The sequence below is a fragment of the Netta rufina genome (genome assembly GCF_964035555.1).
Source record: "Netta rufina genome assembly, chromosome: 22".
NCBI lineage: Eukaryota > Metazoa > Chordata > Aves > Anseriformes > Anatidae > Netta > Netta rufina.
In genome coordinates this window covers 1,612,393-1,631,467 of record NC_140146.1, presented here as the reverse complement: position 1 = coordinate 1,631,467, position 19,075 = coordinate 1,612,393, and the positions used below count along the sequence as shown (strand labels likewise).

General features: G+C 46.1%; 1 protein-coding gene across 11 annotated transcripts in view; it reads right to left on the bottom strand.

Moving 5' to 3' along the window:
- The window catches only part of EIF4G3 (eukaryotic translation initiation factor 4 gamma 3), a 154,580-nt gene that overhangs the window by 95,852 nt on the left and 39,653 nt on the right, over positions 1–19,075 (bottom strand). For 8 of the 11 annotated variants that reach the window (XM_084300406.1, XM_084300413.1, XM_084300409.1 and 5 more), the window contains exons 2-3: positions 13,463–13,538; positions 6,322–6,465 (exon numbers count right to left, since the gene is read on the bottom strand). In XM_084300406.1, the coding sequence (XP_084156532.1) occupies positions 6,322–6,465; positions 13,463–13,538 (220 nt within the window). The remainder of the gene's footprint in view (positions 1–6,321; positions 6,466–13,462; positions 13,539–19,075) is intronic. The other 3 variants (XM_084300414.1, XM_084300415.1, XM_084300410.1) reach the window with 2 other exon arrangements.

Below are 19,075 nucleotides of genomic sequence, written 5' to 3'. Positions count from 1 at the left end.
AGGCAGAAGATGGGCAGCATGCAGATGCAGGTTTCTCTCTTGACCAGGTCCAGCCTCAACTGCTTCATTTACGCAAGGAGAGCTTGATCTCTCATTCTACGTCCACATCATTGTGGCTGCATAGACAATTGCTAATTAGTATCTGGCAACCATACCTGCTCCACAAGTTACGAGACCCTGTGCATTTTTAATTGGCATGAAATCTGCTACAACGCCACCTTACACAAAACGAGGAGCTTCCTGTACAGAAAAGCTCTCTGGGGCGAAGAGTTCAGCAGCAAGCTTGGAGAACCAACTCTGACAAAGGTGTCCACAAATACGTTCTCCAAACAGAGAAATGAAGGACAGGGTGTTTGCACAAACAAGATGATAAAATTAGAGAGCCCCTCGTGCTTCAGGGACTGTGGAAGTTTATTATCTGACCTTACAGCAATTGCTTTTTCGTGGCAAAGTACACATGGACGCAGATAACAGGGAACAGTTGCGTTAAGGGGAAGAGGAGCGTCAGGCGCAGCCTGCAGGCTACAAGACACAGAGGGTCGCTGCCTCCAGTGCGAGGAGCAAACAGCTGGTCCCAGGGCACCTGACTTACCCCAGGGTGCAAAGAGGTGAGATCAGGATTAAGTTACATTCCTTCTTCCATTCCAATTCATAAATAAATGTAACTTTATTAAAAGCACCTAAAATCTAAATTGGGCAATGAATGATGGGAGGGAATAGTGAATAAACATTATGGTTACAACAGAATTCCAGCTCCTGTAGAAAGGATCCAAGGTAATAAAAAAAGGGGCTTGGGGATTGCCTATAAACATGTCACAGATGGCATACAGACATGCTTCCTGGCACAGATTCCCAGACCTTAAGGTACTAAGGAATGTCTCACTGCTATTACAAACGCTAATTTAGCTATGGTGACATTTTTGAGGACCAGAATGAGACCACAAAACTCTTTTCACTTAAGGCAAAGAACCAGATGGTAACAAGTTTCAGCTAGTACAATCTGTTTTGGATTTATATCAGCCACCTAAAAGTCAAGGTCTCTGTATACCAGGATCCTGAGAATTCAGTTCTCTTGCACTTTTGTTTTCTATGGGTGTATCTTGGCATTGTTAGAAACAGATAAGGGATTATTAAACACAGCTGTCAATAACTACAACAGCTCCAGAGGAAGGTCTTGTTAGATGTCACAGGGTCTTCTGCTACTGGTTGCTCAATCCTTTCAGCCTAACAGGTAGCCATGGGCACAAAGCACTGATCTGCTCAGCACACAGGGTGATCACAACAAGACATAGAGCTTTCACTGATTACAGAGGAAATTCCTTGTTCCAAGAGTTGCTGGTCAGCGCTTACAAACTGTAGTCCCAGACTAAAGGAATCCATCTGCACACACATCAGAGCCCACACTTTTTAAAGCTAAGGCAGAGAAAGCCAAGAGTCTTTTGGAACAGCATTTCTGAACCATTCTCCTCTTGTGTTGCTTCATCTCCAGGATGCCAGACTCCGCTACACTTGTTCCCCAGGATCCTTCAAAACACTCCTAGGTCTTGGGGGGGAAGATGAAATTGTCTTCTGATGCCCTGAGCTTTGCACACTGCCTCCTCCCTCTCCTCCTGCTCACACTACGACTGGAAGAACTCCTCTTCCTCTTTTGATCACTCAGTGGACAGAGGGAAGCATTTTTTCTGTGGACTCCTTCCAAGTAGCAGTCTGGTTGCTTTGGAAGAGCTCTACTTTATCGTTACTCCCTTCTTAAGGCACGACTACACAATAAATTACTGTAACGTAAAGCCAGAGCGGGGGGCAGATTTACAGCTTCTCAGCTGCTTTGTGTTAACTGCCCGTGTGAATGCTCTTTGCCTGCACTACTCACACTGGACTACCTCACATCCATCACAGGATGAGAGAGCTCAGGCAAGCAGCAACCCTGCAGCGCCCTGTGTTCTGCAACCCCATGAGCTCCCCTACCTGATCTCATCTTAACTTGCTCCGGTAGCCATGCCCAGGGAAAAACTTATCTGCTCCTTTGTACTGATTTCTCCTTTTCTCTGCATGCCGAGAAAGTGAATTGTCTCGAGTCCCTCCTGAAGTCTGCAGGCCCAGAGAGGAGGCAGAGGAGATGTGCCGCTCCTCTCCCAGTCTGCACGGGGGGCCCTCTGTGCAAAGAACAGAAATATGAAATTCTGTGTTCGTGGGGCCACATCTGGCCATAACATCACTGAGGCAACATGTGCTGTGCATTCCCAAACGCTAGCGGAGTTCAACGCATTCCAGAGAGCAGCATGATTTCAAGGCCCTGGAATCTGGGAAGGTCGAGGGAAGCAGAAACACTGCCTCTTGCTGCGGAGACAGGGGGTGTGGGACTGTGTCTCATTGCTGACAAGCTCTTCTAGTTTTGCTACAGAAACTAATTCTGAAGGGCAGCAAAGCGCCAGAGGCTGATCATTATGAAAGTCTTCAGAGGAAGCCTAACAGCAAGCCTCTCTACTGCTTTGGGTATGTTAAATGGAAAAGGTAGAAGAATGAGTGAGAAAAACACCAAAGCACACAGCACCACACAAGACATCTGTTTCTGTTTATTTAAATAAAGTTAAAGGAAAGCCAGCTACAAAGGTACAACATACATTTGCACCTGACTTTTCTTCCCAATAGACAATAAATACCCCATACATCCTCCTGATCCATCTTATCCTAGTTTTGTTTCCCAGTTCTCCTACAGAACACCCAGTACCATCCTGGAACCTCGTCACAGGCCTGTGGAGCGGTCCCGCTGCCTCAATACCTAGATTTTTTTGTACAGGACAGTAGCTCCTTGTATCACTTACCAGCATTTTAAGGCATTACCTATCTCCCACTACCCAGACTTACTGGAACAGCTTTACAGCCATCAGAACAGCAAGGGGACTGCTCCTTACGCCTCACATCTAGATGGCTAGAACAGAAGATACCCACATTCTGATGCCTGTGGCCATCCCTCAACTCCAGTCATCTGCCTAGTATTTCAAGCCACAAAGCCGAAGAGAGTAAGGAGGTTCAGACATATGCCATGTGTAGAAATTTGTGGAAATGCAGCATTTATTAACCTTCTATTCCCCTCCACATTACTGCTTCTGGAAGAACGTAGCAGGAGCTCTGAGCCCCCAGAGGAGGGATGCTGAGATACCAGACACGAGCAAGGGACTGATCTCTTTGCAGAGCACTGCACTGACAGTCAGCAAGCAGAGCGATCTGGGGCCACACAAGTAACACGTGCTATCACGCTGGCAAAATGGTTTTTAGAACATAGCAATATCTGAAGCCCAAAACCATATGTATATATTTTCATTCACTGCTGACTAAACACCAGTCCCTACCTTGAAAAGACTCGGTTTTAAGAATATTCATTGAGTCATGGTTCTGGGGATAATACAACGACCCCTTAATCAGATTCTAACTCAAATGGAGCGGTCTCTTCCTTATCTTTTTAGTTACTCTCTCAAATCAAGAACACACACGTTAGGCACAACTGGACAAACGCAGACGACCTTTGCTCAGTGCTCTATCATGAACACAGCATGGGTTGTTACGATACGCAGAGCTTTGAAATGCCATATTGCTGCTACAGAAATCAGTAATAAACCATTCATCAGAGCACCACGTCAGCTCAAGTCACTTTATATCAAAAGGGAAATAGCCGGATTCAGGGGGGCCAAACAGATGAAAAGAACAATTACAGCATGGAAAAAGCTCTCATGTGATGAGAGATTTAAAGGACTTTGATTGTTTATCCAAATGAAAACAAATAAATGAAGTCATTGTAGAATTTCCCCCAAAAAGCAGTCTGGAAACAGGAGACTTCCACTCACCTCATTTCTTAATGCAAGCACAAGAGGGCATTCAATGAAACCAACAGGAGAAAAATGATAGATGCAATAAAAAGCTAACACTTGCATCCAACGCCCTGCTAAACTGGAGAATTTGTTACCATAATATAATATTGATATTCAGCATTTAACAGGGGTCAAAGTGAGGTAAGGTATAGGTAAGAATATTCAGAATTCTAGGGTTAAAAGCAAAACAAAAGGAAACAAAAACACCCCACCCAACAACAAAACTAACACCACAACCTTAAGTTAACCCAAACCTCTAATGCTTCAAGGGTACACAAAACTTTCTCTGGGAACAGGCTATGCTTTAACCGCTTATTTCAAGAGACTCAAACCCCTTTTAAGCCTTACTGGTGGAACTGCCCCAGGTATAGGGCCTTCCATTTTCATTCTTTACCATCACTTCCAGATGCAAATGTGAGGGTCAACTGATGGGAACCCATAACAGTGAAAACACCAGGTCAGAGGCAATCCCATTCTGCAAATGAACAGAAATCACTATTTTTCCTATTTTGCTACCAAATCCCAGCTTCGTAGCTGTAGATAGTTTTCCCCTGTCACTTAGGGAAATAAACTGTCCAGACCTCAGGCAATGGAATCAAAATACCTCGTTCCTCCGGAGTCCCTGCAGAGCACAATGACGGGTGCTTCACTCACTACCAGGGCCTGGATTGTAACTTTGATTTTGCTTTTGCTTCCTCTCACTCAGCACGCAGGGCCTGCCCCATACTGTCAGAGGACAAATAACCCCCCACAGCCCTCAAGGATCCTCAGCTGACACAGAGGACGTAAGGTCAAACTGCTCCTACCAGCAACACCAGAGTGACACAATCTGACGCTCATTTCCAAGACGATAAGAGCCAGCAGAACAGGAAACGAGCATTTTCCCGGCTGGCTCGAGTGGTGATTTGGCACAGAGCCCGCTGTCTACGTACGCACTGACTCAACAGGAAAATATTAAGGGAAGAAAAAAACCTTGATTAGAATTTTCTTTTTAAGAGGCTGCCTAGAACGTTCTCTTTCTTCTCCTCTTATCTACCACATGATTAGCTTCCCTTTGTTGACAAGGCCTACCAGGAATGAATTTCTTGATACATGACACAAGCCAGACAACAGATTAGGGTTTGCTCTGCAATGCTGCTACATCCTCCCTCTTTGCTAGGTGAGGCTCAGTCCCCAAAACAGAGATTTTATTACCAACAGCCATGCAGCGAGAGTGCAAGGAACTGCTCAGAGACCACTGACTAGTGCCTGCAAGCTACCTGTGATCCGGAATAGATACTTCTAATTTCTCACTTCATAAAGGATGAGCATTTGCACGTTTTCAAACATGACCACAGGTTTCCAGTTTTCCCACTGAGCACCATCAAACATGCATCGCTAAGCTTTATGTACAATGCATGGCATTAAGGTGAAGTGTTCCTTACGTGACCTCATTTGTTTTCACACTTCTCATGGTCTAAAAGGTCAGTTAGAGTTTAATATTTCATCCAAATTAAAGAGGCTGGCAGGAAGAACAGAAAGCTTGCTTTCTCCCAGTGCTGCAACATGCCTGAAGCCATTACCACCACCTTGCTGTGGCCCCTGCTGACACCTTGCTCCGAACAGAGCTGAGCAGGTTGGTTGCTCAGAAATGCAGCTCTGCTCCCATCTGCCTCCTTTGCTCCATTTACTAAAACAGGTATAAATTAAACGAGCACAAGTGAAACATAGGGCTTTCCTCCACCTCAAATGTTAATACTTTTACACATCCCACTTTCTACAATCCCTTATCTTTCATCTCCCCTCTCTTTCCGTGCTCCCATTACCTGTCTTTTTCACCCCTTCCTTTTAAAGTAAGCTTTTCCACTCCTGTGTCAACCCTATAGAATATTCATCTAATAAAGACTACAAAGAGACCAATTTATTTCACATATCTTACTAAACACTGTTTCTCCATTTTATTGTAATTTCTATTTATCTCTTCCTCTGTACATTTTGTAATCAGTCCTTTGTCTCATTTCTTTTATTAGCATTCATTTTTGCAATTCATTTTACTTTCCTACTTCCTAGAAGAATTACAAAATTGTGGCAACCTGTACGGAACGTTTGAAATAGAAAACCCCTAACAGAGAATGCATCCAGTACTGCTATGGAGTTTAAGATGTCAGTCAGGCCGTGCCCCAAAGCAGCCAAACTCTACAGTGATGCACTTTCCTCATCAATGATTATTTTCTATATTTTTTCAAGTTGTTTCTAGTTTCTGTTAAAGAATCAACAATGAACTGATGGCTAATAAACTGGAGTGCTACCTAAGTCACTGTGAGGTTTGAGCCATACAAAGATGTCGTTCATCAATCAAGTTTTATGTACTGGTCACAGACAGGACAGATTTGTCAAATTTGAGCAGTAAAGCTGAGAATCAGACAAGAGGAAAAGAGGGCGGCCGGGAACGTTCTGCTCCAATGCCAGCTCTTACCTGTGAAAGCCCTGGGGACGATGCATGTCCCGGTGGCGTTGCAGCAAGATTTGGGTGTCCCTTATTTATTTCATGTGCAGTGTAAGGGGATGGGGCAGGAGGACCCGGCTGTCTTGCTACTTGTGTTACCTGTGTGGAGATAAACTGTTAGTAAAACATAATATTAGTAATCCAATCTTTGATACTGTAATCTTTTTAAGAAAGCAGCTAGCAGCATATTATTATTTTATTATTGTTATTAAGTGAAACGCTGTACAAGTTAGTTAACTCTATATATGATTCAGGAAGGATCAAAAACCAAGAGCACCAGCTAGAGTCACTGGGGAAGATGCATAGAAACTGCATGAGCTTTACTGCTGTGGCCTTGCTTTGCAACATCCCTTCAACTCCAGGCCTCCAATTTTCTGATCTTTCGTCATCGCCATATCAAACAATACTGTGCTTTTGCAAAGCGATACACATTACCAGTGACCCAAAAGAAAAAATAAGGGAAAAATCCACATACTTCCCTATAAAAGGTTAAAAAGGACTGCCCAGAGGCCTCATCATCTGAAGGGTGTGCCGCCAGCAAAGAATGCAATACCAAAGTAATTCTTGCATACACTTATCTGCTATCTCGATCAAAACTACGAACTGAAACACACTAAGCAAGATGTTGCAGAATACGTTCGTGGCACATATACTTGTTCCACTGTACTATCTCCTTGATGGAAATATTTAATATGTAGATTAGACAGTCACTACAGCAAGAAAGGGCGAATCAAGGAAGAAAGAATCACATAGCCATTGGGCGTCACACTCGCAGTGGTTCAAGACAACTTTTTGTGGATTTGGTTAGTGTTCACGGTACGGAAGTCCCCGACTCGCTCATCCACCGGCTTCTCAGACCTGTGCTTTTCTTGTTGAAAAGCACCCACTTAGTTACAGGCACGTAAAAGCACACGACAGGCAATGCTCAAGAAGGGATATTGACACTGCATGGGTAATTGTGTGAGAATCTCTCGCACACACGGATGCTGCCCAGCCTCAGCTAACAGCAGATGTACCAGGAAAGGCAGAAAAGTGCTGCCTCCATCTCTGCTGAGCGTTAGCACCAAGCTCCAAGACAGCACAGCACAAGAGCTGAAGTCACAGAGTTCAACTGAATGCTTTTCCAAGCCATGCTATTATATTCCAAATATCAATGCCTTTTTTTTTTTTTTTAACATTACCTAAAACACTAAAACAGCTGCACCATCAACAAGAATGATAATGTACAATTTCTCGAGGCTTGGAAGCAGTCCAGAAGCATTCAGTGGGGGAGATTTACAGCAGCCCTGCGCCCATCAGAGAAAAGGGCGGGTCGAGGAAGAGCACCTCGGCCTCCGTCCCCAGCTGGATCCTTCCCTTCCCCGGAAGAGGAATCATCTCAGTTTTGGCTGACATAGACTGGCAGGTGCGTGAGCAACAGCCTCAGTCAGCTGAATCAAAACCAGCGCTACAGAGAGCATCGCAAAACCGTCCATGTTCTGTCCCCAAGAAAACCAAAACCCCTTACGTGACACCTAAGACAGCCTTGAAGGACTTGTCATGTCAACAGAGCACAAGTCAGTGCTTAAAAGCGACTCCATCACGACAGATATTGGAAAAATGCAGTTAAAGGCGGAATATGGAAGCAAAGGCAACAGTCCGTAAGGAAATCATTCACACAAGGGGTCCCACTGGTAGCTCCAGCCCATCCCCAAGATGTCTCCTTGAACGCCGCTGTGCACTTGTGAAGAAACAAAGCTTACTTTGCGACAGCTGTGGTGCTTCACACACCATCAGCTCTCATCTCCCTGCGCTTACAAGTGCTCACGCTACTGTACCTAAGGCCAGAGTCACCCAAAATCCTCCAATCTCCAACAGCTCGCGTACCTGGCCCTTCGTCACAACGCGTGCAGTGCAAATCCTCACAGATGTCTGATGAGGGGGACGGGGGCAGCGGCAAGTAAACATCCTGGGACAGTGGGAGCATTCAACAGCCCTCCTCGGCATATTAAAGCAGCTGCATGCATATAACCGAGGTTGGAGGTTAATTAAAGTCTGCAGGAACCAAAAAGAAAGCTGTGCAGCTGCTTGAGAGATGGTCCACGAAACACCCTCATGTAATCAAACAGCAGACAAGTAGCAAATACGCTACAGGCACGGGTCTGGACCTATAAAGATTGCTTGAAAGCCTGATTACGGTAACTAAACAATCAAAAACCATGCCATTATGATACTTGGACAACACCCTGGGACAGTGTCTGAAGGGAGGCTACCACTGACCTGCGAGCACTTCCTACTGCTAACCTCACCAGGCCTGGCTTCGTGCACCCACAAAGAAGGTGGGCTGCCCTTCCAGCGCGGGCTGGAGCAGCATCCTCCTGGCCAGCTGCAGCAAGGGAGCTGTAGGAAATGTGAAATGTAGTAAAAAAATGAACTTGCTGAATTTCTGCGTTCATTCAGTAACCAAAGTTACTGTGAGTGCATTACTTCTGTTCTGGGGTGCCTCACACCACAGTGCCTGGGGTTTGGTTTTCTGTTTATCATGTGAGATTCTGCAAAACAAACTCAGTCTGAGATTATTACGGAAGCAAATATCCTTCTTAAATCCAGAGAAGAAGTTATTTTCCTAAAGATGAATATGTAATTTTGTGTATCCATTTGCTGGGCCATCACTTCCTCTGTTCCTTTACTGAGTAATATGAGGCTATCTATAACTTTAATTTTTCAGAAGCCTTAATCCTATGTTTTAAAAGAAATAAAAATGAAATGTGAAGTAAAACTCAGGCTGGAACTGTCTCTTTTCTCTTTGGGTTTAAATCTTTTGTTTTCAGCACAAATTTTCACAAGTTTTGGATTATTCTTCTCTGTGTACATAATTTCAGGTACATTGTCACGTCCAGGAAACCCTCAGGTAAGACCAGAATGGATGGGGCACACCGCAGACACCCCTAGATTATGAGGACTGCCTTGCCATGATCGTTTATCATTAACCGCTCTTTTCCCCAAATTAAAAAAAAAAAGTTCAGACTCAGACAAACTCGTTACTTCCAGCATCCAACCTATTTGCCTGAGCCGATGCAAACAGCCCCAAAGAAGTGCTATCAGCACCCAAGGAACCGAGCAGCTCTCCTCCGCAGCCGGGCAGGGAACGGGGTGGCCTCCTGGCCCAGGTCGGCACACAGAGGCTGGAGCAGCTAATCCTCTAATCTCTTTTCTATGGGATTCTCTCCTGCGCAAGAATATCCCTTTAAAGGACACGGGGCGAACCACAGCACCTCTGTGGGGTGTGAAATTAGCAGGGGGCACCAGTGGGCTCTCGGTGCAGACAAGCAACCAAAGGGGCACCCAAGCGAGGGAGACAAGCCTTACCTAGAACCTGAATTCAGCCTCCTTCACAGTGCTGGATTTTTCTGCCTTCCTCAACAACTGCAGGCGTCCACATTAGCACCAGGCATGAATAACCCACCTGGAAACTCAGCCTGGGCTTCTCAAGGAAGCAGCACTCCCCACGCAGCGCGCACCCTGAGCACAGCAGCACTCAGGGCTTTTTTGTGTGCAGAGACAGACTGCTGTACAGCTGGCTGCCACCTACAGAAGACGATACGATTCTCATGCTGTAGTGGAAAATTTGGGGCAAGTTGGTTCCTTCACACCTTGGGCAATGACACGATGCTGCTCCAAAGAGGCTGTAGTTAATACAGAAAACTTAAGCCAACGCTGGATCTAGCAACGCTGCAGAAGCTGCTCAAGCCTACAGCCAAGCAACTGACAGGCACTCCTCTCCGAAGCCACAGGCACATCGAACTAACGCTTACTTCTAATCAGCTCACATCCAGGAGTCAGCTTACAGAAGTTTATCCCGAAGTACTTTTGGACCGAGCTTCAGCGTGTTACTGAGGCAGTGACCAACCTCCGCCGTCGTCTGCCCCAGCAGCTTGTTGGGTGCCCAGTAACTCATCTGTTTTCTTACCTCATCCCCAGCTCATGCCTCATGCTGAATTTGAAAAGCACGTCTGCTTCTGATCATTAGTCCACATTCATTTTGTTTCCAACAGAAATCAGTCCCCAGGACCCTGGGTGCAGCCACACAGGGTGGTCTATGACATTTAAGATCACCGTTGCTACACATTCCCTTTCTGTTATACATCAATGCGTTTCCCCCAAAACTCTAAGCCAAAACAACCTGATTTAGACATGGAAACGTTTTACAACAGAAACTAAATTTCAGTCTTCTGCCATTCCCAGTTCTGGAGTCCACAGGTTTGGGACCTTAGAGCAGAGGCAGGAATAAGTGCCAAAACTCCCTGCAGCATATGGAAGCACCAGGAAGGAAACTGCTTAGAGGAAGAAACCCAAATCTTTGGGTTCAAAAGTAGCTCTTACGATGGAGCATTCTCCATTATTGATGAGGGGAACTTACTACTATGAGGTTAATTCACTGAAACAAGCATTTCTGAGGTTGATTTGCTTTAAAGCAATTCTACTGCTGGATTTCAAGAGAAAAAAGAAAAGAAACCACAAAAACCCTACCCGGTACCAGAATTTCCTACATTATACTATAAAAAAAATAAATGAAGATAATAGCTCACAAGATAAGGTGTTTTTCTTTCTAGCATCAGTACAATTTCATTGAAAAAGAGGTGCTACCAACATTTTGTTGGGAGTTTTGAGCATCTCCGTGTTCTCAGACACTGCATCTGACAAACCTCACCTGGCCTGCTCCTCCCCGCTGCCCTCTGCCCTCCAGGTAAACGTGCTCCTCTGATAGTATTTCAGGGGATATTACTGGGGCATATAGCAAAATCCTTGAGATTTTCCATTCCCATTTTTTGGCAAGCAGCACAGTTTTGGAAAAAAGAGCTCATGAATGGGAGTGAGGTCCTGGTACTACATACACATGGAAGGGAAATCTACATAGGCACAGAAAGGATAACTGAATTACTTCTCTTTTTTATCTGCCTAAAAATAGGCAGTTTTGTCTGTGGGCTGCCCTTATCTTCAATGGCTCATCCTCCCACCCCATGCACGATAAACAAAACAGGCAAGAAGAGCACCGGGTCAGCCCAGAGTCACAGCGTGGCAGCGGGCACCAGACGGGCTCCGAAGGCAGCAGTGCACTGCCAAATCCACGTGCTGACAACTGCACAGAAACCACACGTGGTGACCAAGCCAATAAAACGTGGAAGTGAAAAAGCGTTTCTGGGTATAAAAGGTGCTGCCCACGCATACCTCCGTGTTACGTGACTTTTGTGACATGCCACGTACATACATAAATTCAACTGAAAATAACCGATGTTGCAAACCCAGACTTGAAATTCATGACAGTGTTACTCATGAAATCAAATGCAGAGAGCTGTGATGAATGAATTTCTTGAATACCTCTGACCATGTGCCTCCCTCCAGCCTAATTCAGCTTTTCTAGGACTTACTCGAGATTTGCAACCTGCCAAGGGCTGCAAATAAAAGCTCAAACGGAACCTAGCTGCGAAATTTATCTTCTTTCCCTAAAACAGGGAATTTTCTTTCAACCTTGTGTTTTCTTAAAGCATAAACCAAGATATTCCCAGCCCTGGCTTCTATTCTTGTAGCATATTTTTCCACGCTGAAAAGCTATTTTAGGTCATTCTTCACAGTTACTTTTATATTTTACATCAATTTAAATTTTTACAGTCATATTTTCCCACAGGCAACTGTATTATATCTTCACAGAGGAAAGAACTGAAAAAATATCTTTTTTCCCCAAAATGGGATTCAGATATTTTTAAGTGGTTTTTAAGTGTTGTGTGGGGTATATAGAGGATAATACAGAGCGATTTATTACCAGCGTTTGCACATTTATGGCCTGTGCTTTCAGCTGTTTTACATACATTACGCACACGCACAGGCGCGCGGGTTTGGTTCTGGTATTGAGCACAGAGTGCCTGCGAGGGGCTAGCCAAGACCAAAAAGCAGGCAGCAGCTCGAGCCTGCTGGAGAGGTCACAAACCTCAGATCCGGGAACCCTCCTCTGAGCTGCACCCCACCTTTCCTGCTCACCTGCGGGGAAACCTGGTGCTGGCAGCGCCCGAACCGAGCAGCCCCGAGCCCTCCGCCACAGCTGCTGCCCCTGAGCCCTGAGGAGCTCGGCTTGGCCTGCGGGATGTGGCAGGCAGATTGCAGAGGCCAGCACCGAGCTCATCCCTGCAGCCCGAAGAGGAGAGGGCCAAAGGTCCTCGCGGAGGACCCAGAGCCGAGAACCCCTCGCTGGTCACTGAGAACGAGGGGAAGGAGAAAGCCGTGTGCGGCAGCTTATGTTTTTCTGTAAGCAGCTTATGTTAACCGCACGAAACACAGGGAGTTTCTCGCATCTACAGCTTTTCTTCCTGTTTTCCAAATAATTAAAAGAGCAGCTTAAAAGTGTTTTTTTGGCATTAAAAATATTTGCAGTATCCCACCAGAAAAGCAAAACACTACTTTCCCATGGCCGTGCTGATTTAGCAAAGCTTATAAATAACACCGGGCTTCCAGCTATTACCATTTGAAAAAAAAGAAATGAATAAAAGGAAAATGGTATCATATGCTCACAAATAAACATCACTACATTTCTAAGCTAAATTTCCTCGATAATCAAGCTTTACAAACAAACATGTAGGACAGTTAGCCAAAAGCACCCATCCCAGATATTGTCTACTATCAAAACATTCCTTTCTCTGTGTAACTTTAAATGGAACATTTAATGTGAAAAACAAATCTCTTCTTGATTGTTTTTCTGATAAGATACTCCTAGAAACGTGCAGCCGCTACCACACTCCAACACGACAGAAGCAGGAGGCAGAGAAGATGGAGCCAACAGGCTGAAAACATATCCAGTAACATTTTCATTCAAATGCAACTCAGTTTAGGCAACCTCACCCTTATATCTGCTTAATAAAACTAGACACTTAACAGAGAAGGAATGGACCCCAAAATCCTAAAGATACTTTATTTTCCTACTGACATGCAAGAAAAATGGTCCTTGTCCACCATCATTTATTTTAGAAGGTGAAAAAATGTGTTGTTTTTTTTTTTAAATACATATAATTCTGTTGTGTTTGGAAAGCACGCTGCCTACCAAAGCGGCAGGAGGCAGCCAGGACCCCACGCAGATACTCACAGTGCTGTACACAGCGGAGACGGTCGGAGTGAAGATCCGTTCCTCGAGGGGCTGCTGAACAGGACCTCGGGGGATTCTGCAACACAGCACGTTAAGGAAAGCAACTGCGGAGGAAGGGGTGCGTTTCGGGAGACACACACAGGGAACCTGCCGTTTGTCACAGCACCCGGGCACCTTCCGCACTCAGGCAGACACCCAACCTCCCCCCCAGCACTCACACACAGCCAGGCAGCCACAAGCCCTCAGCCCTGCCCGGAGAGGACGGGTGTCCACAGGACAGATGTCACCGACAACCAGAGCGAGAGCCGCCGCAAGCAAACGAATCGTCGAACAATCCACAAAGCCTCGGTCCTGTCAAGAGAAACCCCCACCTCCGGTTGGTTGGGGTTTATTTTATTTTATTTTTTTTTGTAGTGTTTATTTATTTATTTATTCTTTTTTGAAAGAGTAAGGGGAAAAAAAACAAACCTGCAAACCCTCCACATTCAGCGAGGCAAACCCCGCTGACCAGCACAGCATTTTCTGACAAAGGCACAGCCTGTTTTGCTAACCGTGCTGGAATTGTGCTATAATTGTTTCCTTGTTTGCCTCTCTTCAACCATCAACTTCTTTCCTCACCCACCCACCAAAACTGCTTCTAAAAGGGGTTTTCAAGTAGATTTTGAGTTTTGATGTTATGTAAAGGCAAATTGCAGTTGTTTTCTCAAATTGGAAAGGTATTGTGGGAATCCAGGAAAAAAATAAGGGAAAACAACTATTTAACAAACAAAAAACCTAGAATCCACTTTAATTGTGGAATAAAACAAATAAGGGGATGCAAGTATATAAAAAAAGCCTCCTAACCTAGCTAACACCTTGAGGCCTTAGGTCCAGCAGATGTTTACTCAATAACAGACTCTCACTGTCACAAGAAAGCCACACTCAACTATCCAACAAGTGTTCCAGTAAAAGCCATATCAGATTTCACTTTTTTTCTTGTTTACATTTTATACATGAAGCCTCCTGGAAAATGCAAACAGTCTGATTGAATAGATTTCTTGCACACAAGCCAGAAATCACATGTCAGTATAACGGCGGATGCTCAAGTGTTATAGCCCTTACGTTTCCCACTTCTTTCTTTCTCAAAGGGGGAAGAAAAAAAAAAAAACAAACCACAATTGTTGAGTTTAGATAAAATGAGAAAAAATGCATATTAGTTAGATTTTCAAGCTTATCTTCCAGGTTGTCTCTTCTTCCCGCAAACGCTGCTGCCCAAACCTCTGCAGGGACCAACACTACAGCAGCAGCAGCGACACTGCCAGTGCTGACAAGGCTCGATGGTGTGTGAGGCATCAAAATCCCACCTGCTCGCCTCCTTAAAACGCACGAAATCTTAAGGCTGAAGGCCGGACTGTTTGGGTGTGAGCTGCTCTGCAGTTGTCAGCCATTTGCAGCACTCCCCAGCCAAGTCTCCTCCTCTTAGAGCAGAGCTAAGGCAGCACAGGAACAGCTACCAGAACTCCCTATTTCACTGCTGAATGCATCTCGATAAAGGCCAGCCCTCAATAAGCACGCTGAAAAATTTTGTTTTAAAGACATCCTAATTTTGTTACATGTTAATTTAACATTCCAACGGCAGGTGAGATGAAAAGCCTGCGTTATAGGATTACGCACAGAAAAGGCAGCCTTCTGACCTCCACAGCCCTTTTGCACGTTAAGTAATGTCCCCGTTAAAGCCCGGCAGATGTAAAACAGCACGCCCACGGCCAGCACCGGACTGAGAGAACAAGAGAGAAGAATCTGGCACCGCTGGTTCCCAAGGCAGTGCTCAGCCTACATCTCTTTTTTTTTAATGAGTGCAAGAATTTATTTGCAGTGTCTGAGGCTTCTCTTCAATTTGCAGACTTGCCAACTCATGCATAAATGGTATCATTTGATGAAATAAAGAGGTTTTATCAAGCGTATTCAGCGTCTGTCTCCTGACTTTACATCCCAGATGCTTTGACTTTGTGAAAACCATGAACCACAGCCATCCCCAGAGAAAACTGTTACTCTTCCTCCCTGCAGCTCCCGGGCATTTGGGGTATGGGAGGGCAAGAGCAGCAAGGAGGCTGCTCACATTTCTCCACTGGCCTCTCCAAAAGGAAGGTTACCAATGTGGGAGCGAAACCTGCCCTTGAACGGGCAGGGCTCAGGGGCACTCACGTGGGCAACGCGTGCTGCTCCCTTCTGCTGAGACGCGACCGCTCGCTGCAGCTGGGGGAACGCAGCTTCGTGGCCCTTCGCTGCCTCTGAGCACGGACACGTCGGATCCGATTATCCGCCCCTGCAGACACAAACGGCTCCCACCGATTTCCGTGGGAGCTGCTCTTGCATCACAAGACCGAACGAGCAGGCGCTGCTTAGAATTTAAGCTTCTCGAGTGGAGGATGAATAATACTTTGAGTTACTATTTACACGGAGAACTACACAGTGCTTTATGGACAGTAACAAAATTACATGCAAAATCCTGACTCCTGTGAGAAGACAGAAAGATTTGTCACAGGCTTAAATGGAGACGACGCGCCACTTCTAGCCTCCACCCCAAAGACCTTACACTCACTGCTGATTCAAGGAAAACTTTGGGAGAGGGAGGTTAGAAACCCACCACCGCAAGACACAACAAGCCAAAGCAACGAAGGAACATCTCCGATCAGAGCCCAGTCTGCAACCCAGGAACTTGCTGGCCCCTGAGTGAGCCTGAGCAGCCCCAGCCAGGCTCTCCCCAGGGCCATGACGCCTAAAGGGCGATGTGAGAGCATGAAGAGAGGGCACTGGAGAGACGCCAACTCCACAAAGACATTAGGAACAGATAGTAGCTCGCACCATGCTCTGCCTAGGAAGAACTATTAAAGTAGCAATTAAAAATACAAATACTGTTTGTTATTTATAGAAATGTCCTGTCTGCCAGGCTGAGCTTCTTTCTAGATTGACACTGGACAAGGAGGAAGAGCCACGGAGCTCCTGCTGACAGGTCCACGTGTCCCACTGCAGGGTGCAGAACAAAAACCCACAACTTTTCTGTGCACCAGCTGTTGCCATACCCAGCATAACTGCAAACCACCTTCTGATAAAGGCAGAGGCATGGCTTTAAACTGCTGCCCTTTTGTCACATCTGAGATTTCCCATCTGGAGGCAGTTCTGATAACTAACTGAGCAATGCCTACTTCAAAAGGGATCGTTCCCGAGTTTGGAAAACCTGTTTCATCCTCAAGAAGGCTGGGATTTATTTTCTTATTTTAGAACTTATATAAGCCAGGGGAAAATAATCTTCTTTGAGCAGAGTAACCTCGCTTTTTGCACCCAGGAAGAGAGCTGCCCTGCGGAGTGAGCAAGTTAGATGAATTTTCATAGTTTGGAGAGCCATTTAAGATCACTTCTGGAAGGCGCTGATTCTCAACAGATTGAAAAAAGACCTCTAAGTCCTGTTGGTAAAGGACTCGACCTGGACACAAGACCAACAGGGACAAAAATGCCTTAAGTTCCACTAAGCCTTAATGAGACACGATGGGTGGAGAAAGCGATTATTTCCAGCACCTAACTTCTGGCACCTACAGACACACACTCTGCAGACAGCTGGGCAAGGCAGCTTCCCTGCAAGCCTCCGGAACAGCGCTGCGGCCCCGGGGCAGCCGTGGCCACCTTCCCTCCCCTTCAGGGGCTGCATCCCGGGGCACTCACTGACAGTTACTGTCCTGGAACCTTTTCAGGAGAAACAAGCCAGAGGAGCTGCACCGATTATGAGCAGATTTGTGCTAATGAGGCTGGGTTTTGGTTGTTGGCTTTTGTTTTTTTTTTTTTCTTCTCAGAGAAGTGGGTTAAGAGGGACAGCATGGGAGCCTCTGCCACGGGATGTGAATGGGTCACAGCAGGCAGGTGGGAAGTGAAGCCTCATCCAGCAGCAGTCACATCCACACCTACGTGCAGCTTCGGAGGCAGGAAATCATGCTCTGGAGACACCCATCTTCTTTCACTACCTGGAGAATTCAGCCCCCTTCACCACAGCCAAGACCCCCTCCATCCTGCTACGCCGTGCAACCCACGTGGACACTGTCCCCCCGCTGCCACCATCAGTGCAGTCAAGTCGAGGCGTTAAGGTATCACTCAGCCTGGCTCCCTGCTGCAGAGCTTAAATAACCACGGCACAAATAAAACAGGAATATGTTGAATAATTCAGGCAGCTCTTTCATGTTACTATTCTGGCACAGTCAGATCCAATTCAGGAGGATCCTGCGCCTTCCCTCCTCCTCTTCCCCCCCCAGATCCTTGCCACCCACGTCACCCTCTTCAGCTGCTCCAATTCAACTATTTGTGCAGCCGTACTCTACGCCGCATCTCCAGAACGATCAGCTTCACACCAGGAGGGTGGGACGGGGGTTGTGGAACAGCAAAGCCAAACCCAAACCTCACGCCGTTCTCATGGATCCGTTACTGCAGGGAGCAAAGGCAAGGCTGGCGACAAAGCAGGCGAGCAGGAGTGCTGAAAAGCAGGCGGATGAGAAGGGGGAACCTCTTCAGCCACATCTGCAACGGGCAGGTTAGTGCAGCAGAACTACAGCCTCTGCTTCTTGTGCTTTTGCCAGGCTGAGTGACCCTCTACAGCTCTCCCTCCTCCGTCAGCATCGTGCCAGAGTCAGAAGGGCGCCAGGCAGCAGTTAGCTCCGGCTCTGCATTCTCTTCGTTGCTGGACAGGGCTCATTACCTCATGAAATACATACATGTATGAAAATCCACTCAAGTCAGGCACTTCTGGCAGATTCACGAAGGCGGGCACAGATGCAGTAGGAGTTCCACCTAGTCCCCATCTGGCTGCAGCAGTGATTACAAACTGGAGAATTTCAGGAGCTATTAAAGACCCAGTGGGAGAAGGCAGGCAAAAGATCGTAATGCCATTTGGAAACGAAGCGGAATTCTTCTTGAAACCAAAAGCCTCCGTAAAAGGAGGATGGTATCTTTTAATTAGGCTGCCAGAACCACACGCTGAGGACAGTGAGAACGTGCAGCTTCTCTGTAAGACGATTAAAAACCCCCAGCAGAAGTGCCTGTCAGCTGGAGCATGCAGAGACACCGACAAATGCACAGCACTTCACCAGGAGTCAGCAGGAATTTCTTGCAGAAATCTCTCCCTTGTATAACACTCATCTACTTGCTCTAGTAACGCCGCAAAACCAAAATACTGCAAGATTTTGTGCACTTCTACATTTAGGCAATGAACATCCTGAAAACAGGGAACAAGGTACAGAACAGGCTTTCACAAGTTTCTCTGCTCCGCTGGTCTTCCTAATACCAAAAGGGAGGAGGGGGGAACAACACTATTCTGTTTTTTCTCCAAAATAGATTAATTTTCCCTCAAATGGTGCTTCTCACCTAGCCTCATTTTCAGCAGCCAATAGCCATGTTATCCTTAGCATTCACTGACAGCCTCTTCCCTCGCTTCCAGCTTACTGTTAGAAGCACACATCTTCTCACATGAATAAAAATATCTGCAAGGGCCCAAGGGCACGTATGCAAACACGTACACAAAAACATTCCAGAACTAATGACTTTTATCCTCACGTAGAAGCAGGGCAAGTCTTCCACCCGCTCCCCCCAGGG